Source organism: Aedes aegypti, chromosome 2 (genome assembly GCF_002204515.2).
Source record: "Aedes aegypti strain LVP_AGWG chromosome 2, AaegL5.0 Primary Assembly, whole genome shotgun sequence".
NCBI classification, from domain to species: Eukaryota; Metazoa; Arthropoda; class Insecta; order Diptera; family Culicidae; genus Aedes; species Aedes aegypti.
Genome location: NC_035108.1, coordinates 97,390,935 through 97,412,155, shown reverse-complemented (window position 1 = coordinate 97,412,155; position 21,221 = coordinate 97,390,935). Strand labels below are relative to the sequence as shown.

General features: G+C 37.4%; 2 protein-coding genes across 3 annotated transcripts in view; one reads left to right on the top strand and one right to left on the bottom strand.

Moving 5' to 3' along the window:
• Positions 1-21,221, top strand: part of LOC5571597 (neurotrypsin) — a 44,126-nt gene that overhangs the window by 22,018 nt on the left and 887 nt on the right. The window contains exons 2-3 of the mRNA XM_001653671.3: positions 510-2,717; positions 2,776-3,667. Coding sequence (XP_001653721.2) covers positions 510-2,717; positions 2,776-3,667 — 3,100 coding nt within the window. The remainder of the gene's footprint in view (positions 1-509; positions 2,718-2,775; positions 3,668-21,221) is intronic.
• On the bottom strand, positions 9,776-10,944 carry LOC110675812. 2 transcript variants are annotated; one of them, XR_002499816.1, is made up of 4 exons: positions 10,579-10,940; positions 10,367-10,524; positions 10,231-10,311; positions 9,776-10,172 (listed from the first exon to the last, which is right to left on the bottom strand). XR_002499816.1 is itself a non-coding variant. In XM_021841638.1 (3 exons), the coding sequence occupies exons 1-3, from the start codon at positions 10,593-10,595 to the stop codon at positions 10,052-10,054; spliced, it is 432 nt and encodes a 143-aa protein (XP_021697330.1). In that variant the 5' UTR covers positions 10,596-10,944; the 3' UTR covers positions 9,776-10,051. The 2 variants fall into 2 exon arrangements, 1 of the variants encoding a protein (XP_021697330.1); XM_021841638.1 differs by having other exon boundaries at positions 10,231-10,524; positions 10,579-10,944.

Here is a 21,221-nt window from a genome sequence, read left to right as displayed (position 1 = left end):
CTGATGGTCCATTATACTGAATTCACAGGGCAGGACTTGATGAACCCATCTTGGGGGCCCAGATAGCCGTAGCGGTAAACGCGCAGCTATTCAGCAAGACCAAGCTGAAGGTCGTGGGTTCGAATTCCACCGGTCGAGGATCTTTTCGGGTTGGAAATTTTCTCGACTTCCCAGGGCATAGAGTATCATCGTACCTGCCACACGATATACAAATGCAAAAATGGTCAATTGGCAAAGAAAGCTCTCAGTGGATAACTGTGGAAGTGCTCATAAGAACACTAAGCTGAGAAGCAGGCTTTGTCCCAGTTGGGACGTAACGCCAGAAAGAAGAAGAAGAAAAAGAAGACTTGATGAACCACCGTTCTACCCACACTTATTGGTTTCCTTTTCATAGTTATTATAGCCGCTCTATTTTGCATGTATAAGTCAACTATTGATTTACAAAAAAAACATTTCTTTGTGACATGCCGTATTTCATGAAAATCAAACTAATTTTCACTTGTTTGCAGATTTACGATCCACGAACCAACTCTGGTCCAAACATGAACATGATGCCCCAAATTCATGGCGATTACAGTAAGGTCCATACGCACAAGTCACGAGCGTACGAACCAAATTACGCACGAAGTGATCACAATCTACACTACCATTCATCCGCTTCCAATCAACAGCCCGTTTTTGCACCAGTAGCAACGACAACTGCCAAAATAGAACCCTTATATCAAAAGCAACGAGCCGAGAAGTTACAGTCATCCTATACCGGTTACGGCAACGAAAATGCAATCCTAGATGCTAGTAATCCTAAACTAAATAACGGGCAAAGGGCTGAAAATGTCGACAGCTTCACTGGACTGCAGTGCCCTCCACACCAGTCAGGGCAGTTCGTGTACATTATGGATTGCCGACAATATCTCAACTGTTGGAAAGGTCGGGGCTACATACAGAGCTGCGCACCAGGAACGTTGTTCAACCCGGACACGAGACAGTGTGATCAGCCTTCTAAAGTTAACTGCATTACGTCCAGCACTATGGAAGGCTACAGCTTGGCCAGACTTAGGAAACCGAAAAGTTCCCAGTCGGCGTCCTACGTTCAGGAAGATTATGACGATCGTGGGTACGGGCAGCCAACCGGCATTCTTGAAGTGCGATGTCCACCGGATGTTATAGGTCTGAAAGCACATCCCACGGACTGTAGAAAATTTTTGAACTGTAATAACGGTGCCACAGTGGTACAAGATTGTGGACCTGGAACAGCATTCAATCCAGCTATATCGGTGTGTGACCACATTTACAAAGTTGATTGCAACAGAAATGAAAACCTGATTCACCATGGTCCAACTCAACCAACCAATCCTGATGCGGAAGAAATCGATGTTGAAACTGTTACCTATGACATCGATGTACGCTTCCGGGAGGATGACGAGCCAGAGGTGAGCTCCATCCCAAGTATTCTTCTCCAGCAACCAAGGCCAATCTATCAGCGTCCAGCGCCCAGTGACTTACGACCAGTTTACGTAGCTCCTCCAACAACCCCCCCACCTACCACGACTCCAAAGATGAACCAGGTCAATGCAAGATACAATCCAACATACTATCAATCAAAAGTCACTCCAAACCCACGAGAGTTGTCAGCTGGCTCAACGGAACTACCTCTTAGTGAAGCTCTGAAAATGCTCCTGAAGCCATATATGGGGAACAAGGACGTCGAAATGAACATGACCGGTCTGAACACCAAGATGAGCTCTACAACCCCAGCCAGTCAAGCAGCAGACCTTAACGTTTTGGGCCTAAATCACAGTCCAAAACCATCCAATAAAACTTCCGCTTATATTGCATCTCCATACGAAATCAACTCCCAGCTTGGTGGTTATCAATCAGTGGTCTACGGTATGCCAACCTACAGACCTCCAGCACCGTTCCATCCCTCATTCAACCATCAGAACTTTAACCGTCAACACGCTTCGTCACCATTTGTTCCTCAGCAGCATCAGCAGAAGCAACAACCCCCACAATTCTATCCCGTCTTCCGGCCACGTTCCACCACACCCACCCCGGCCATTAGCAGTCGATTTGGCGAAGGCTCCTCTCAGTGGCGTCCAATGGCTACGGTTACGACAACTCAACGCCCAACGACAACCGCGGATCCTTGCGAGGGAAAATTCCTTTGCGGCAACGGAAGATGTATCGATCAGGCCAAGGTCTGCAATGGTAAAAACGACTGCGCAAATCGTGCCGACGAAGGCAACTGTACTCATCTTGGATACGAAGTTCGTCTATCGAACAAACACCACGGACGAGTCGAGGTAAAGATCAAGGACAAGTGGGGCTACGTCTGCGACGATAACTTCAGCTTGGAAGCCGCTAACGTGCTTTGTCGGGAGCTCGGTTATGAGACTGGAGCCTTGGAGCTGAAACCTCACTCGCATTATCCACCCAACGCTGCCTTGATGAAGGACGGTAACCCAGTGTTCATCATGGACGAAGTTCGGTGCAGCGGGAACGAGACTTCGCTTAGGGAATGTGACTTTGCCGGGTGGGGTGTTCACGATTGTAACGGCGAGGAAGTTCTGGGTGTGGTTTGCAAGACTCCGAAGATGACCTGCCCGTTAGATTACTGGCTGTGCGATACGTCGGCGGAATGCGTTCCCGTGGGTTTCCTGTGCGACAACGTCAACGACTGCGCCGATGGATCAGACGAAAGCATAGCACATTGCAATGTAAGTAATGCGATGATTGCGGTGAAAAGATGATCGCCTTGAACGTTTTCTATTTCAGGCTCCATTGGAGATGAGACTAGTGGATGGACCAACAATACAGGAAGGTCGCGTCGAAGTAAAATACCGCGGAATCTGGGGAACAATTTGCGATGACGACTTCGGTATCCACGAGGCGCGCGTAGTCTGCCGTCAGCTAGGGTTCAACGGTACGGCAGAAGTGCGAAAGAACAAGTACAAACAGGGTACGGGTCAGATTTGGTTGGATCAGGTGGCTTGTAATGGTAACGAAACATCGGTTGACGATTGCATCCACTGGCACTGGGGGGAGCACAACTGTGGCCATGGTGAAGATGTGGGAGTGAGGTGTGGGCTGACGCAATCTCCAAGACCAACATTGGCACAGCTTCGGGCAGCGTCCAAGTCATTCAAGTTTGATTTCGTCGAGAAGTCTAGTAAAATCTATCCGGATAGCTGCGGGCAGCTGCTGATCGATCCAGGACTTACGAAACCGACATACGGTGCCCGAGTCGTTCACGGTGGTGAAACAGTTTATGGCCATCATCCGTGGCAGGCGGCATTAAGAGCAAAGAAACAGGGAAAATCGGTGCACTGGTGTGGAGCCGTATTGATTTCCAAATATCACATTTTGACGGCAGCGCATTGTTTGGTCGGTTACACTAAGGGAACATACATGGTCCGTATCGGTGATCACAATACGGAGGCGTTGGAGCAAGCTGAGATCGATATTTTCATAGAAGATTATTTCATTCACGAGCAATTCCGGGTGGGACATCACATGAACAACGACATTGCCCTAGTGCTTTTGAAGACACCGATCCGGTTCAGCGAGTATGTCCAACCGGTTTGTCTTCCGACGAAGAATCAACCGTATCAGGAGGGAATGAATTGCACCATTTCCGGATGGGGTTCGTCGCAGTTCGGTTCGAAAGGTAAGAAAATTATATCATTGTATATTTCACAAACAGATGTTTGGGAAACTTTTTAAAGGAATTTTGTTGAATACTTTGTTCAAATTTGTCTACCTTATATTTTCTTCGTTAGTCATTTTTTTGTCTATGGACGTGTTTTCTGTTTTGTCAATTTTTCCTTGAATCAAAATATGGGAGACCGCTTTGTTCAACCTTGTTTGAAGACCTTCCGGCAGTGAAGACAACTGATTTTGTAGGTACCAGTCTTATTCAGTGTATTAGCCGGATCCTTTATACAGCCTAACTAAGGCTCAAGTTAATTTTCTCTGCTGGAAAACACTCCATTGATCATAATATTTCCTAGCCATGGATATAGATGATAGCGATATGGTTGTCGTAAAGGATAAAACTCTTTTCATGAGTTCGGCAAAGGAAAAGTGAATCGTCATTGAATTCCGAGTGTGTAATAATGACCTGTGTCGTCTTATGATTATTTATCTTTTCGCCATTGATGACTTCGTTACTTCTGTAAGGATTTTTAATTGATTTTAGGACAAAAGGTTGAAGGACAGTGTAGTAACGTTCCGATCGGCATTTGCTAAATCTGCAATCCACGAATACACGAATAAAAAAAATATAGGTGGGAGACTTTCAGTCTCCAGAATAGTGTCACCGGATTGTTGATTCCGGTGTTTTTTAGGACAAAACACTCAAGCGTCACGACAATGGCGTAGGTACGCTCTCGTATGTATTTCGGCGGTCTATGGTGATAATTGAGAGAACTTTTAAAAAAATCTAAAAGTGGGAAAATGAAATACCGTTCCAAGAAAATGGCGGTCCCAGGCCCTAAACCACGTGCATTACTTGGAGTTTCGGGATTTTGATATTTATGCAGACAGTAAGCGTAAGAGTGAAATAAAGTGATTTGTGATAAAATGATTTTGTAAGGAGGGCACCGGAGCGAGAGGTCTCCCAGGAACAAAAATGAGTCTCCTTAAAAAAAACTTGAGCCCGGAGCGCGAGGTCTCCGAGGTTTGTTTCTTAATACCGAAGCGAGAGGTCTTCGAAAAATAAAAAAAGGAATAGAAAATGCCAAGGCCATGGATTTATAACAAAAAAAAACATGGAGCGAAAGGACTCCGAAGTAAAGTACCGTTTTGATTCATATTACGGACACTTGAGGCCTCAGAGAAGTATAACTCACAAAAAGCATGTAAAATAAATCACTCCGTATGATTCCTCTGCGTTATCGAACCTTCAAACCCCTTTACTTTCGAATGGGGAGTGAAGATTTCGATTCCGAAACATGAATAATTTTAAATAAATAGAAATGTGTGGACTTTTTTTGATTCTTATTCCGGACGCTTCCTTATTTTTGCCTCATATTCCGGACACTTTGATTCGAATTCCGGACAGGTCAAACAAATCATAAATATAAAAGTCAAATTGTCAAATGAAATCGTTAAACCACTAAAGAGACGCCTAAGGAAGATGGGCATTATAAATTTTCATAGATATTTATGAAAAATTCTTATTAAAACGAGCCTTGAAAGTGAGAACTTTTGAACGGCAAAAATTGAAACATTTCGTTTGAAATGTTTCCCATACAAAGTAGAGTGTCCGGAATTTGAAGCTGTCCGTAATATGAATCAAAACGGTAAATCAAATTTGTACATGCCTGAGTACCGTTTTGATTCATATTACGGACACTTAAGGCTTCAGTGAAGTAAAACTAACCACTACACATATAAATTAAATCGTTCTCTACAAAACTTTAGCGTAATCAGGCCTTGCAAATACTTAAATTTCAACTGGTGGGCGAAGATTCGGATTACACATCTTTAATTTACTTCAATCGATAAAAATGTTCGGCCTCTTCATGATTTTTATTCCGGACACAATCACACTTTCGCTTCATATTCCGGACACTTTGTTTCGAATTCCGGACAGCTCTTGAAAAACACAATCAGATTAATGATTAATTAAACGCACTAAGCCGTAAGAAAAACGTCAAAACTAGTTGAACATTGTAAATTTTCATGGATTGCTATGTAAAATGTTTATAAAAATCATCATTCAAATTGGGAACTTTTTGATGGCGCATTTTGAAACATTTCGAGTGAAATCTTTCCCATACAAAGTAGAGTGTCCGGAATTTGAAGCTGTCCGGGTTTCGAATCAAAACGGTATGTCCAATGTCCAAGTAGAAAATCAATAGAAGATTTTGGGATTTGGATTGGATTAGTTTTGGATTGGATGACATTTGGAATGGGTTGGATTCGGATTAAATATGGATTAAATGTGGATGGAATCAGATATACACTACCCACCATAAGTATGGAATCGCGTATTGCAACACTCATACTGAATATTGCAGCACCTTGAAAAGTTTAGCATCACCTAAAATGAATATTATCTCGTGACTCTTGAGTGCCAGATCAATGTATTTTTGAGGTCATCTTAAAAAATACGTCTTTGAGCCCCTGCGATTTTTTATTTTTGTTGAAAAAAAATTTATCACTGGATTTTCGGTGATGCTAAACTTAAAAGTGCTGCAATACTCAGTATTGCAACGATTCCATACTTATGGTGGGTAGTGTAGGCTGGGTCCAGATTAGATTAAATTTGGAGTATATTTGTTTTGGATTAGATTTAGATTGGATTTGTTTGGATATTTGTTTTGGATTAGATTTAGATTTCAATTGTCTTCAGATTGGATTTGGATCGGATTGAATTTGGATTTCAATTGGATTAATTTAAAATTTTATTTGAATCAAAAATGGATTGGATTTGATTTGGGTTTAAACTTGAATTGGATTTAAATTATATCTAGATGTGATTGAATTAGGAATTGGGATTGAAATTGGATTGGATTTGGATTAGATTCGGAATGGATATATATTGAATTGGCTTTGGACTGGATTAAGAGTTGGATTGGATTGAAATAGGATTTCTCGTGGATTGGATTCGAATAGAATTGAAATTGGATTTTAATTACATCTGATTGCAAGTGGATTTAATTTGGATGAATTAAATTTGAATAAGATTTGAAAAATAGATTGAATTGGGTTTTGATTTGGATAAGATTTGGATCTTGGTTGAATTGAATTTGAATTGGAGTTGGACATGGAATGAATTTAGATTTTAATTGGATTGGGTTTGTATCGAGTTGCAACTGTATTTGAATTCATTGGATTTGAATAAGGTTTGGTTTAAATTTGAATTTGATTTGGATTAAAGTTGATTGGATTAGGAAAGGATTTGCATTGGGTCTGGATTGACTTGAGATTGAATTCGGATTTATATTGGATTTGGATTTTAAATTGATTGAATTTATGTTGCAGTAAAATTGAATGCGAATGGATTTAGACTGAGTTTGTATTGGATGAAATTCAGATTAGATTCGGATGTGATTGAATTTGGAGTTGGGTTGGATATGGATTAGATTTGAAAAAGATTTGGCAGGGATCTGAATTGGATTCGGATTAGATTTTGATTGGGCTTGGAATGAGATGGGATTAGGATTGGATTGCATTTGAATTACATTTGAATTGGATGTGAATGAGTTTGGATTATAGTTACTTGTATTTGTGTTAACTTTGAATTATGTATGGATATAATTAAATTCGGAGTGGGATTTCTATTGGATTTAAATTGGATTTGGATTGATTTTGGATTTGATTTGAATAGGATTTGGATTAGATATTTGTATTTGGGTTGAATTGGATATGTATTGGATTGAATTGGGATTCGGAAGGGACCTGGATTGGACTGGATTTGGATTGGGTATTGATTGGATTTGGAATTGATTTGGATAGGGATTGGAATTGGATTTGGATTCGATATGGATAAAATTTGGATTATAGTTAGAGTTGGATTGGATTTGTAATGGGCTTGAATTGGATTTCAATCTGATTCAGATTAAATTTATATAGGATTGGATTTCGATTTCAATTGGGTTGGATTTAATTAAAATTGGATTTCAATTAGATTGAATTTAATTAAAATTAAATTTGATTTAGATTGGATTGAATTTTTATAGGATTTTCATAAGCTGTTGATTGAATGGGATTTGAATTAGAATAAGTTTGTATTGGATTTGGATTTGTTGAATGATATTTGGATAAAATGGGAATGAGATTTGAATCAGATTTGGATGTGATTGTATTTGGAGTTTAATCGGATCGGAATGAAAGTAGATTTGGACTAGATTTGGATTGTGTTCAAATTGGTTTTGGAATAATTTTGAATTAGACTTTAGATTTAGACAGGGTTTTGATTTTTTTAATTTGAAGAAGATTAGTATTGTATTGAATGTGAATTCATATCAAATAAGGTTATATTGCACTTGGATTGGATTAGATTAGGGTTAAAAAGAATGGGATGTGATTGCATTTGGAGTTGGATTCTGATTGGATTTGAATTGTATTTTAATTGAAATTGTGTTGGAATTGGAAAGGATTTGGATTATATTTGTATAAAATATGGATTCGATTCAAATATAATTGAATTTTAAGAGAAATTGGTTGGATTTGGTTTAGGTTTGGGTTTAATATCAATTGGATTTGATTGAATTTTGATCAGATTTGTACAACATTTGAATTAGATTTGGATTTGGATTGCATTAAAATTTTGAATTTGTATTGGATAAGACTCAGATTAATTGGGAATTAGATTTAAATTGAGTTGGATTGATTATGAATTATATTTGGAAAAAATTTAGCTTGCACACTAAGCTCTTACGGTGAATTTCACCGTAATCTCAACAGCTGAACAGTTCGGTGACATAAAACACCGTAATTCCGTCGAAATTTTACGGATTACGGTGATTTTTCACCGAATACTGTAAAAATTTACCATACTCCGTTAATTTATTTCACCGAACTGTTCAGCTGTTGAGATTTTACAGGAATCCGTAAAATAATTTAAGTGTGTGGATTTGGATTACATTTGGAATGGCTTTGAATTGGATTTGATTTGGTTTGGATTTGGATATAATTTAATTTTGATGTAAATGGGATTAGGATTGGATTGCATTTGAATCACATTTGAATTGGATGTGATTGAGTTTAGAATATATTTGAATTAACTCTGAATTATATTCGGATATGATTAGATTTGCAGTTGGTTTTCTTCTTCTTCTTCTAGGCATTAACATCCTCACTGGGACAGAGCCTGCTTCTCAGCTTAGTGTTCTTACGAACACTTCCACAGTTATCACCTGAGAGCTTTCTTTGCCAAAGTTGCCATTTTCGCATTCGTATATCGTGTGGCAGGTACGAGGATACTTTATGCCCAGGGAAGTCAAGGAAATTTCCATTACGAAAAGATCCTGGACCGACCGAGAATTGAACCCAGACACCTTCAGCATGGCTTTGCTTTGTAGCCACGGACTGTAACCACTTGGCTAAGGAAGGTTTTCTATTGAATTCGAATTGGATTTGGATTAGATTGAATTTATTGGATTTGGAACTGATTTGTAATTGATTTGGATTGGATCAAAATCGATTGGATTTGGATTGAGATTTGGAATTGATTTGGATAAGGATTTGGGATTGGATTTGGATTTCTTTGGGATTCAGATTTAGATTTGGAAAGGATTGAATTTCGATATCAATTGGATTGGATTTTCTTAAAATTGGATTTGAATTAGATTGGATTTTTTTGTTTTTTGACTTTAAAGAGATGTGGATTTAATGGGATTTGACTTAGAATTAGTTTGTATTGGATTTGGATTTGTTTGAATGATAATTGGATATAATGGGAATTGGAATTGAATAAGATTTGGATGTGATTGTACTTGGAGTTTAATCGGATCGGAATGGGATTGGATATGGACTAGATTTGAATGGTGGTGATTTTACATTGAATATGGTTATATTGAATTTGGATTGGATTGAATAAGGGTTAAATGTGAATTGGATGTGATTTACTTAGCGGCGCCGAAATGGTAATGTAGGGCATGCGACGCACGAGAGTGTGAAAAGGAAGGAGATTGTATATACTGGACGGGAATGACGGTGAGGTCATATGGACAAAAGATTGAATGGTGTTGTGAAACGATCTAGCTGGGTTGGAATAGGCAAGAGCCGGTCCGGCTAACTACATAAAACGCCACAAAATGCAATATTAGTGTGCAAAAATTTTATTTACTTTTCCTTAAACTGGCTCATGCTCCTACTCTTCTGAACCCTAACATTCTAGCTCTTCTTTCACTTTATGCCACTTTCTTCGGAGTACTCACGGTCACCGCTTCATTGCTGCTTGTGGGCGAGCGCTTTCGCTTCGGCCAACATGCTCCCTCTTGTGTGATGGTGAGGCTGGCCAGTGGCCCATCTACCACCGGGATCCCCGGTATCTACGACCACCTGCCTCTCCGTTGCGAATCCCAGCCCTGTTTGGGATCTACGCTGTCGATGAATCTCGATCGTGTGACAGCTCGTTCCTTGCTGATGGATTGGTCGCAGTCCAGAGTCCTCCGCCGAATGACTCTGAAGGCCAATCGAAGCTGTAGAAAAAGAGAGCCCTATTGGACAACGCATATTAGTTTCTATATGCAATCCCGTTCTGCATATGCAACCCACTTGTAAGGCTCGTTTCGCTGGTCGGGTTGTTCCAACAGAGCTAGTCGGCACTTAAGCACGTCCTTCGTACGCTCTAGTGTTCTGTGAGGCAAAGAAATTAGGATTCTGCCATTTTGACACTCGTTACATCGCTTACCGAGTCCCTTTCCTGATCCTATTACCGGATAATCGACGTCAGTGGACCTACAGATCCAACGAAGGGGATGCTTGCTGCTAAATCTCGTGACGCAGTTTGCTTGGGCGACGAGTACGTCCCGAAGGATCTCAATGTGCTTTTCCCAATGCCGGATTGTCCTGCAAGGCAATGGTGTCAGTGCTGTCCTCGTTAAATTCCAGAATTTTTCTTACCAGGTGTTCTGAATCATTTTCCTAAGCTGAATGGCTCTGCAAAGGAATGCCAGCTCCCTTCGGCTAAGGCTGTGTGGACCAGTTGATCGCTCGTTGCAGGTTTTATCCGGGACACCGAGGATGCTCACTCGTGTGGATGAATTTCCGAGTGCAACCTTCCCCAGAGGTTTGGTTAATTTTCACTTTGATTCCGACGGTTTATTTTAATCATCAACCGATGCTTTCCACGGTCAAACTCTTTGCCAACCGTATTTTAGGCGGGCGTTTATGTTTCGCGAACTTTGCTAATCGGCACGCGGTGGCCTTTTCCACGACCGGTCGACACGATGACTTCCTTTTTCTGATGGTACGACGCTGGGAGGGAGGCACAGATACTACACACGAAATATGAAACAACAGTTTTCCTACACGGAGAAAACTGAAAATACTAGTTAGTGTACGATATATGACTTTTTTAATATTATTCTCTTTTAATCTTTGAGAAGCTTACAAATTATTCACCGAATTATTATATTTTATGCTTCACCACGCTTATGCGCGATTAAGTTTTTGCCGTGCTTATGTAGTGAAAAACGCTACTCTTGGGACTTGTTCAAAATACAATGCAATTTTGTTCAGTTCGGTTATATCAATGCATCGTGTTGTTCAACATGCTCGCATCGGAATCAGCATTCTCAAAAGGTATTCCCCCAGGAAAGCTGCCACAAGAAGTGACCCAGAGCTCAGCAATTGGGATTAAAATATGGATCCGATAGTATCGAGAATTAAGGTAAGTTCGTTTAACGTATTCATTTCGGGATTCCGTCATCATTTGGTCACACTTTTCCAGTTTATTCTATGGCAGTCCCCATCCATTCCGGTCGACTTGAGCAAGATGGAAGCAACTGCGGGAAATATGCGGAAAATGGAATTTGATCGATTCGAGTAGGTAGCAGCAACAGGCAGAACAAGATATGATTAATATTGAAATAAATGGATTACTTCTTTCTTCTAAAAAATAATATTGTTCCATTGTTTGGCTTTTGTTTACTGCAATTAAAAATATGGCTAATTTTATTCATATCACAGGATTTTAGGACATTAAGCATCAAACGCATAATTTTCGAATAATCATTTATCAATATAAATTCCGTTTATACTAGCCAAGCTTAATTCGTTAAAAAGCATCGCAATGAGTGAATAGACCGAATATGGTTTTAGAATGGTATTTAAGCCATCTAGTATAATATTTTCTTAGCGTGTAGCTGCAAGATAACTAAGGGCAGTTGTTAATTCCACCTATCGTTTGTCTGGTGAGTTGCAAGCTTGATGGTAATGATGATGTCGCGCTACACCAGAGGTTCCCAAACTTTTGAAGATCGTGGCGCCCTTAGCAATTTTCTGGGAATAGCTCGGCGCACCCGGATAAAAAAATGAGGATCAAGAACTTTTCAGTACAGTTTGAAGATAGTTTCTTTTATTTTATGTTTAATTTTCAGATATTATCAATATGGAAACAATATTACAATAACATAGAGTCAAGATATGATAAATTCATTGTAATGGTTAATATGTTTTATTGCTTTTTCTACTTTGCTTTACCGATTGGGCGTTATCGTTTGCAAAAAAGAAATTTCGTTACTCTGTCAGTTTTTGAACAAATGAGGAGGGTATTTCGCCCAAATCCAATTTCACAAAAATATGATGTGTTTAAAATGACATACACGCTAAGAAAATATTATACTAGATGGCTTAAATACCATTCTAAAACCATATTCGGTCTATTCACTCATTGCGATGCTTTTTAACGAATTAAGCTTGGCTAGTATAAACGGAATTTATATTGATAAATGATTATTCGAAAACTATGCGTTTGATGCTTAATGTCCTAAAATCCTGTGATATGAATAAAATTAGCCATATTTTTAATTGCAGTAAACAAAAGCCAAACAATGGAACAATATTAATTTTTAGAAGAAAGAAGTAACTCATTTATTTCAATATTAATCATATCTTGTTCTGCCTGTTGCTGCTACCTACTCGAATCGATCAAATTCCATTTTCCGCATATTTCCCGCAGTTGCTTCCATCTTGCTCAAGTCGACCGGAATGGATGGGGACTGCCATAGAATAAACTGGAAAAGTGTGACCAAATGATGACGGAATCCCGAAATGAATACGTTAAACGAACTTACCTTAATTCTCGATACTATCGGATCCATATTTTAATCCCAATTGCTGAGCTCTGGGTCACTTCTTGTGGCAGCTTTCCTGGGGAAATACCTTTTGAGAATGATGATTCCGATGCGAGCATGTTGAACAACACGATGCATTGATATAACCGAACTGAACAAAATTGCATTGTATTTTGAACAAGTCCCAAGAGTAGCGTTTTTCACTACATAAGCACGGCAAAAACTTAATCGCGCATAAGCGTGGTGAAGCATAAAATATAATAATTCGGTGAATAATTGGTAAGCTTCTCAAAGATTAAAAGAGAATAATATTAAAAAAGTCATATATCGTACACTAACTAGTATTTTCAGTTTTCTCCGTGTATACACTCGTGAAGCTGCTCTGCAAATAAACGAATGTTTTACTTCAAAAATTGGTTATACAATTTTTCAACATGTACTTTTAAAAAGTAGCTGACACTGAAGAATGCAAAAAATAATCGAAATACGCAACTATTTGATTCTCTTCTTTGGAAATTTTGTTCAAATAAGAGGTATAAATGGCGCAAAATTCAAAAAAAAAACTAAAATGGAAAATTCGATGAAAAAAAGTTAATATTTAAAAGCCCGAAAGTGTATCATTTTCTTCTGAAGGAAAATATGAAACGTATGAGTTACATTCAGTTTATATTACTTGTTTCTAACACTTTGCCTATACATTATTGGACAAAACATTTGCAACTTTTTCGATTTTCCAAAAATCACTAACGATTCGAATATTAAAAAAGCAAAATATGATCACTAAAGAACTTTGGAGAGCTCAATATCATTAATCAATTTCCAAGTTAGTCATGTAACAACTTGCGGCGCACCTGGAGAAGCGTTACGGCGCACCAGGGCGCCGTGGCGCACAGTTTGGGAAGTACTGCGCTACACGATAAGTGTTCATCTGCAACAACCAGACAGCTCACCAATCCACCCCGAGGTGGATCGTGCTGAGTTGAAGGAGAGCGAAAGAAGGAAGGCACAAGAGTCTGTTTTGAAAGCTCTGCAGAAAGCGCCGCGCACGGAAAGTTCGGTTCGATTTGCAAAGATCGGTTATTATTATAATATTTCCGTTATTGGATATTCTATAGAATAATGATCAATTTAAATACGCTTGTATGATATATCGTTTAGAATGAAATTTTGAGCCAGTTTTAAATACGTTGAATACATGCAGTAATATGCATGAGTAATCTAGGTTTTTTTAATTATTTTTTTTTAACTAAAACTAAAACAATTAAATTTCAATCAATCGCAATCAATTGAATATGTTTTTTTTAACTCAAATTTGGGTTTTCATTAAACTACTCAAAGATTGAGTTTAATGTACGTATTTGGCGAAATGAAAATCACTCAATTATCCAGTTCTACTGTCTTTACCCAATTTTGAGTATAAAAAAACTTTTTTTTAGTACTTCGTTTTCTCCGTGTATGGTTTGGTTGATCGATGTAAAAGTTTGTTTTAAAAGCAGCTCCACTTATTTTGAAACATGTTACCGTGTACAATAGTAGACTACATAACTAATTTAATTGGAATAATTTGAAGTTATAACTAGTACAAAAGCGGAAGAACGTTTTTGCTGGTTGTGCATTACGATAAAATCTCTTAACTTACGCAATGCTCGTTGTTGGTTCTTGTGGAAGGATCAACATGTTCAGCTTAACGAATCCTGTTATAAATATCGAATAACACCTCATGCAATTGAACAAGTAGGATGTGATTACAATAGTCGTTTGATATTATCAATTCTGAACCACCGCAAAAAATATTGGGAATTTAAATTCTCCTGAGAGGGATGATGTGGTGGAGGCTCATTCTAATTGATATTGTCGTTCAATTATGGGGATAAATTAAAATTGTTATCGCCCCATACATACTTATTTATTATAATTACTTGTAAATGTTGATACAGCTCAATTCAAGTATTTAAATATCAAAAAACAAACATAGATATTGTCGGTGTTCAGACAGACTGAACCAAGTGTTTTTTTAATTGAATAAGAAAAATGTACCCCAAACATGTGAAACATCAAAATATCATATATGTGGGGCCCAGATAGCCGTAGCGGTAAACGCGCAGCTATTCAGCAAGACCAAGCTGAGGGTCGTGGGTTCGAATCCCACCGGTCGAGGATCTTTTCGGGTTGGAAATTTGCTCGACTTCCCTGGGCATAGAGTATCTTCGTACCTGCCACACGATATACACATGCAAAAATGGTCATTGGCATAGTAAGCTCTCAGTTAATAACTGTGGAAGTGCTCATTAGAACACTAAGCTGAGAAGCAGGCTCTGTCCCAGTCGGGACGTAACGCCAGAGAGAAGAAGAAGATATATATATATATATATATATATATTTGCTTAATAATGGAACTTATCTATTTGATGATACATTTGTATCAAAATAACATGGAAGATTTAAAATTGATGGAGTTCTTTACGTATCCTTAGAGCTCCAAAATTCATCTAGTCTGGTCTGTCTAAACACCGACCATATGATCCTCGAAAACTCATGAGAATGGTATTTTACTATTTGAACTGTTATTTAATTTGGATGTGCTTAAAAGATTTATAAATTAAATTTATTGTTGATGTTACGAGCTGTGTCTGCAGTGAAACTTTATGCTACACAAGTCCCGGGATTCTTCCTTAAATCACTCATGAATCCTTCAAATCCTCTCTGGGATTGTTCTGAAAATCTTGAGATTATTTCTGAATTTTCTTCCAGATATCGCTTTGGGATTCATCAAAAAAAAAAAAACGTTACCATTCCGGTATTACTTTTAAGATTCTTCTGGACATCTTTTTGGATTTTTTTGCAGAACTCTGTATGTGATTTTGCCGATATTAAGAATTACTTTTGAAATCCAGGAAATTAAATTCTTAAAAATTGTTTTAGAAATATTATGGAAGATTTTACCAAAAATACTGATGCAATTCTTTTGGATATTTAGAGAGGATCTTATCAAAACGACTCTACTAGAAATTCTTCGAGAATTCCTCCAAAAATAACTCTAGATTTTGTTCCGGAAATACTTCTGGTATTCTTCCGGAAATTACCTGAGATGCTTTCGGAATCTTTTTAGAATACTTTCGAGGATGCTTCCGAAAAATTTTTTGAAATTATTCTAGAAATGTCACTGAGATTTTTACGTCAATATTCTTGAATTTTTTCTGGGACACTTCCGGATATCTTTCTAGCATTCTTTCGGAAAACCTTCTGGGATTCTTTCGAAAATCTTTCTGAGTATCCTTCAAATCCTTCTGTTGAGGATTCTTGCAGAAATTCTTCCAGAATTACCTCTAGGATCTGTGAGCATCCTGATTTTTTCATGAAAACTCTGTTATTATTTCGAGTGTCTCCCAAGGATTCTTTCGGAAATTCTTCTGAAATACCCCCAGATTTCTTTCTGTTGGCCTGCTGGAGGGGTTCAAAACATCTTTCGAAGATTCTTCCAGAAATTTTGCTAGAATTTTTCAAGAAATTTTGCTGGGATTCTTCCGTAAAACCTGCCGAGATTCATCCGGAAATACGACTGGAATTCTGCTTGAATGATAAGCATTCAAGAATTCTACCAGAAGTTTTCGTGAGATTCAGCCGTAAATCGTTCTGGTATTTTTTCAGAAATTACATTGAGATTCTTCGGGAAAATATCTCGGATTCTTACAAATATCCTTCTGAAAATTCTTCTGGAAATGGCTTTGGAATTAAAGGAGGATTTCCGGTAGAATCCCAGGTCGATTCACAGAAGAACCACAGAGAAATCACTAAAATATTATTAGGGAGATTTCTAAAGGAATTATTTTAAGAATTCTCATAAATATTTGAAACAATCTCAGGAGAATTCCGAATGGATTTTGAATGTTTTTTACAGTGATATCCAAAAGAATCCCAGAAGTTATTTCGCAAGAATCCCTGAAGGATTCAAAGAAAAGGCACAGACATCCAGAAGATTTCATGAATATTTTTCAAAATAATTCCGATGTCCAGAAGAACTCCAGAAAGATTTATGGAATAATTTCAAATGGCATTTCCGGAACCATTTAAAAGTAACTTTCAAAAGATGCTCAGAAAAAGAAATCATTAATCAAAGAATCTCATTTTTCTTAATTTCTTTATTAGTATCATTCCAAAAATTACATTCATTTCTTATATCTAGGTGTTCTGTGTTATTAGACAACACTATCATCCTAATTTGGTAAAACAAATTTAAGATTTTATTAACATTTTGTTAACAACATATTACATTTCATTTCCCGTAGCAGTTCAGATTTTTTACAAGTGAGTTGATTTCACCTGCTTATAAGAGAAAAAAACGCTTTGAATATACTTAACCTAACTTAACCTAAACATATAACGCATTAATCGTGGCAATAGAAGATTGTAACGTTTTTTGCCTGAAATTATTAATTATTCTATTTGACATTTGTTACAATTGGATATTCTATGTAACTCATTGGTACTATACCAGGGAGGAAGCCTCAGAATCATTTTCAAAATTTTATTTTGAATTCTCTGCAGAGCTTTCTTTCTGGTATTACAACAGCTAGTCCATATTGGTACAGCATACAACATGGCTGGCCTGAAAATTTGTTTGAATATCAAAAGCTTGTTCTTAAGACAAAGTTTTGATTTTCTATTCATAAGTGGATAGAGACATTTTACATATTTGTTACATTTGGCTTGAATACCCTCAATGTGATTTTTGAAAGTTAAATTCTTATCTAGCATGAGCCCTAGATACTTAACTTCATCTGACCAATTTATTGGAACCCCTCTCATCGTGACAACATGTCTACTTGAAGGTTTCAAATAAAGAGCTTTTGGTTTATGTGGGAATATTATTAGTTGAGTTTTGGAAGCATTAGGAGAAATCTTCCATTTTTGCAAGTATGAAGAAAAAATATCCAAACTTTTTTGCAATCGACTACAGATGACACGCAGGCTTCGTCCTTTGGCGGAGAGGCCTGTGTCATCCGCAAACAAGGATTTTTGACATCCCTGAGGTAACTCAGGTAAGTCAGATGTGAAAATATTGTATAATATTGGTCCCAAAATGCTGCCTTGTGGAACACCAGCTCTTACAGGAAGTCTTTCAGATCTGGAGTTCTGATAATTAACCTGAAGTGTACGATTTGACAGATAGCTTTGAATCATAATAACAATATATGTTGGAAAATTAAAGTGTTTTAATTTTACGATTTTTCCCCTTCAATTGTCCTCTTCTTGTCGTTTAAACCGTTTCTGTTTAGTTTCATTACAAATCTGGACATCCTGTTCCTTCAAGCTTCATCAGCTTAGTAGTCTAAGTAGCTTAAGAAATCCCGAAAAATCCTTTCCTTCCCTGTTACAAATGTATTCCCTAACCTTGATACTTCCGCAAACTAACATAGTTTTTAAAATAAGTTCAAATTTCAAAATGTAAATAATGTAAAAAAAGAAAAGATTTCGGCTCTGTTATACCCTACGGCGCCTATATAAGTTATCTCAGATAACTAAAAAAAAAAATACGATCAAACCTTCATGCCAAACACTGTCGAATGCTTTTTCTATGTCTAGAAGAGCAAGACCAGTAGAATAGCCTTCAGATTTGTTGGAACGGATCAAATTTGTTACACGTAAAAGTTGATGAGTGGTCGAATGTCCATGGCGGAATCCGAACTGTTCATTGGCAAAAATTGAATTTTCGTTGATGTGGGCCATCATTCTGTTCAAAATGACCTTTTCAAAAAGTTTACTGATGGAGGAAAGGAAAGCAAACTGATTGGACGATAGCTAGAAGCTTTTGCAGGATTTTTGTCTGGTTTTAAAATTGGTACAACCTTAGCATTATTCCATTTGTTAGGAAAATATGCCAGCTGAAAACTTTCTGGAAGATTTCTTGATAAGGATGTAGAAAATTTTATCATCGCCAGGGGCTTTGATATTTTTGTTTTCTTCCAAATCAGTATTCCAGCAGCTCGAAAACGTTCTCTTGATGGAGAATGTTTTCGAAGTCCTGCGTAAAATAATTTTCAATTGGACTAGTGAGTCCTAAATTAAAATTGTGCGCGCTTTCAAACTGAGCAAGTTTTTGAGCTTTTTTTTGCAGTTAGTTAGTAATCATTTGTTTTCTTTTTTCAATGCCGGTATTGGCTTCTGAGGTTTTCCAAAATTTTAGATAATTTCCAAAGGGGCTTAGAGCCAGGGCCCAATTGAGAAATTTTATTTTCAAAATTTCTGTTTCCTAATTGTGAAAATCGTTTTTTGATTTCTTTCTGCAGATCCTGCCATATAATTTTCATAGCAGGATCGCGAGTTCGTTAAAATTACCTTCTCCTCACGTTTTTAAGACAGATCAAGAGTTTATGATCATCGTCCATAATCACGGATTCGAATTTTACTTCACATTTACAGTACTGGTCAGAATAAAGTACGCATTGGCCGTTTTTCCATACAAAATGGTCAAGTTTGGAGATCTGAATCTCAGCTTTTAGTGGTCCGATTGATCTGAAATTTTCACCACAGCCTAGATATAACATAGATTTCACTCAATTAAAATATCACTGCATTTGAAACACAATCTTTTAAATTATTGAAAATCTCTCAATTTGCAAAAAAATGCAAAATTTAATTTTGAAAATATTTTGAAAACAATCAGTTTTACCGAAAAATGATGTTCTGCAAACTTGTGTGTCTTATCAAATTGTACATATTTGCAGAAGGACATATTGCTCTAAATATTTTCATCTAAAAATTATTTTTTCTTTAAAATTTTGTCATTTTTATCGAAATTTGAGATTTGCGATAACTTAAAAGTTCGTTAATGAAAAACTATGAATTTCTAGCCTAGAAAATTTGAGGTTACTTTCAAGCTGCGGTGAAAATTTCAGGTTAATCGGACAACTAGAAACCGAGATATAAGACTCCAAACTTGATCATTTTGTATGGAAAAACGGCCAGTGCGTACTTTATTCTGTCCAGTACTGTAAGTGTTGCAATTCCAATTGCCTCAACAATGGAATTTGTTAAAACTTCAAGAGTTTTGTTTGCAAATAAATGTTAACTTCAAGATTACGCTCGAAAGATTCGGCTCGAAAATAGGAGGTGATAGGATTGAGAATCGCTTCATGGGATATTTGAAATGTAACAGGGACATGTTCAGAATCAAAATCAGCGTGAGTAACCAGTTGGCTACAAAGGCAACTAGAGTCGGTTAAGACCAAATCAATAGTAGAAGAATTTCTAGAAGAGGAAAAACAAGTAGGGCTATCAGGGTATTGAACTGAGAAATATCCTGAAGAGCACTCATCAAATAAAATTCTGCCGTTGGAATTACCTACTTTGCGAATTATTTCATGAGCAATGTTTGGCATGAAAGTGACCAATGACAAAAATTTTTTGACTTATTGCGAGTCAATTTTCGCTAGTTTGCTGTGTTTCACCAAAAACACCCAAAGTTTCAAAAACTTTAGTTTCAAATGACGAAAACAGTTGATGTTTTATACGCCTATGAATGATGATTGCAACTCCCCCACATCATCAAGTCGAGCATTACGATAAATAAGAAAGTTAGGATCTCTTTTGAGTTTGGATCCAGGTTTCAAATAAGTTTCAGTAATAACTGCTATATGCACGTTATTATCTGTAAGGAAATTAAATAGCTCGTCCTCTTTACCATTCAAAGAACGAGCATTCCAATTTAAAATATTTAAATTATTATTTGGATCCATTAGAAAAAACGTAATCCAATAACAATTTTATTAGTAAGTTTTACTTGGACTGCTTCAGTCATAGTGGTGGCTTTGAATATTGCATCAATCATTAGATTCAATTGTTAAATTAGAAAATTAAAATCAGAGGCAGACATATCACTTGAAGTGGGTACATTTGATGATTTCCCATTAGAGTTTTTGGTAGACGAAGAGGCGGAGTACAAGTTTCCTGTGGCGGCAGGGTTTTTTTTATTTGATTTGAAACAATTGGAATGAGTACTCATAGTATAAACAGGAGAGGAATTCAAATTACCTGCTACGATATCGGCGAAGGATTTTCCGTGGATAGATATATTCGAAATTAAAAGATTAAAAGAAACGGCTACCCGACGGATTAAAATTAGTTTGTGAATGAGCATAATTATAATCTTCCTGATGGGTATGATTCCTGATCGAGCGATCGTTAACTGAAAAAAGAGCATTGTTCGATACTCTACCAACGATCGTTATCGTAACGGATATTATCTTTCATCTGCCTGGCACGAGCCTCGACGACTCTCTTGCGTGAAGGGCATTCCCAAAAGTTAGCTTTATGAGGGCCCTTGCAATTGGCGCATTCAAACTTTCTGGTATCTTCTTTCACAGGACAGACGTCCTTAGCGTGAGAAGAACCTCCGCAAATCATGCATTTAGCATCCATGCGACAATTTTTTGTACCATGACCCCACTTTTGGCACCGACGGCACTGAGC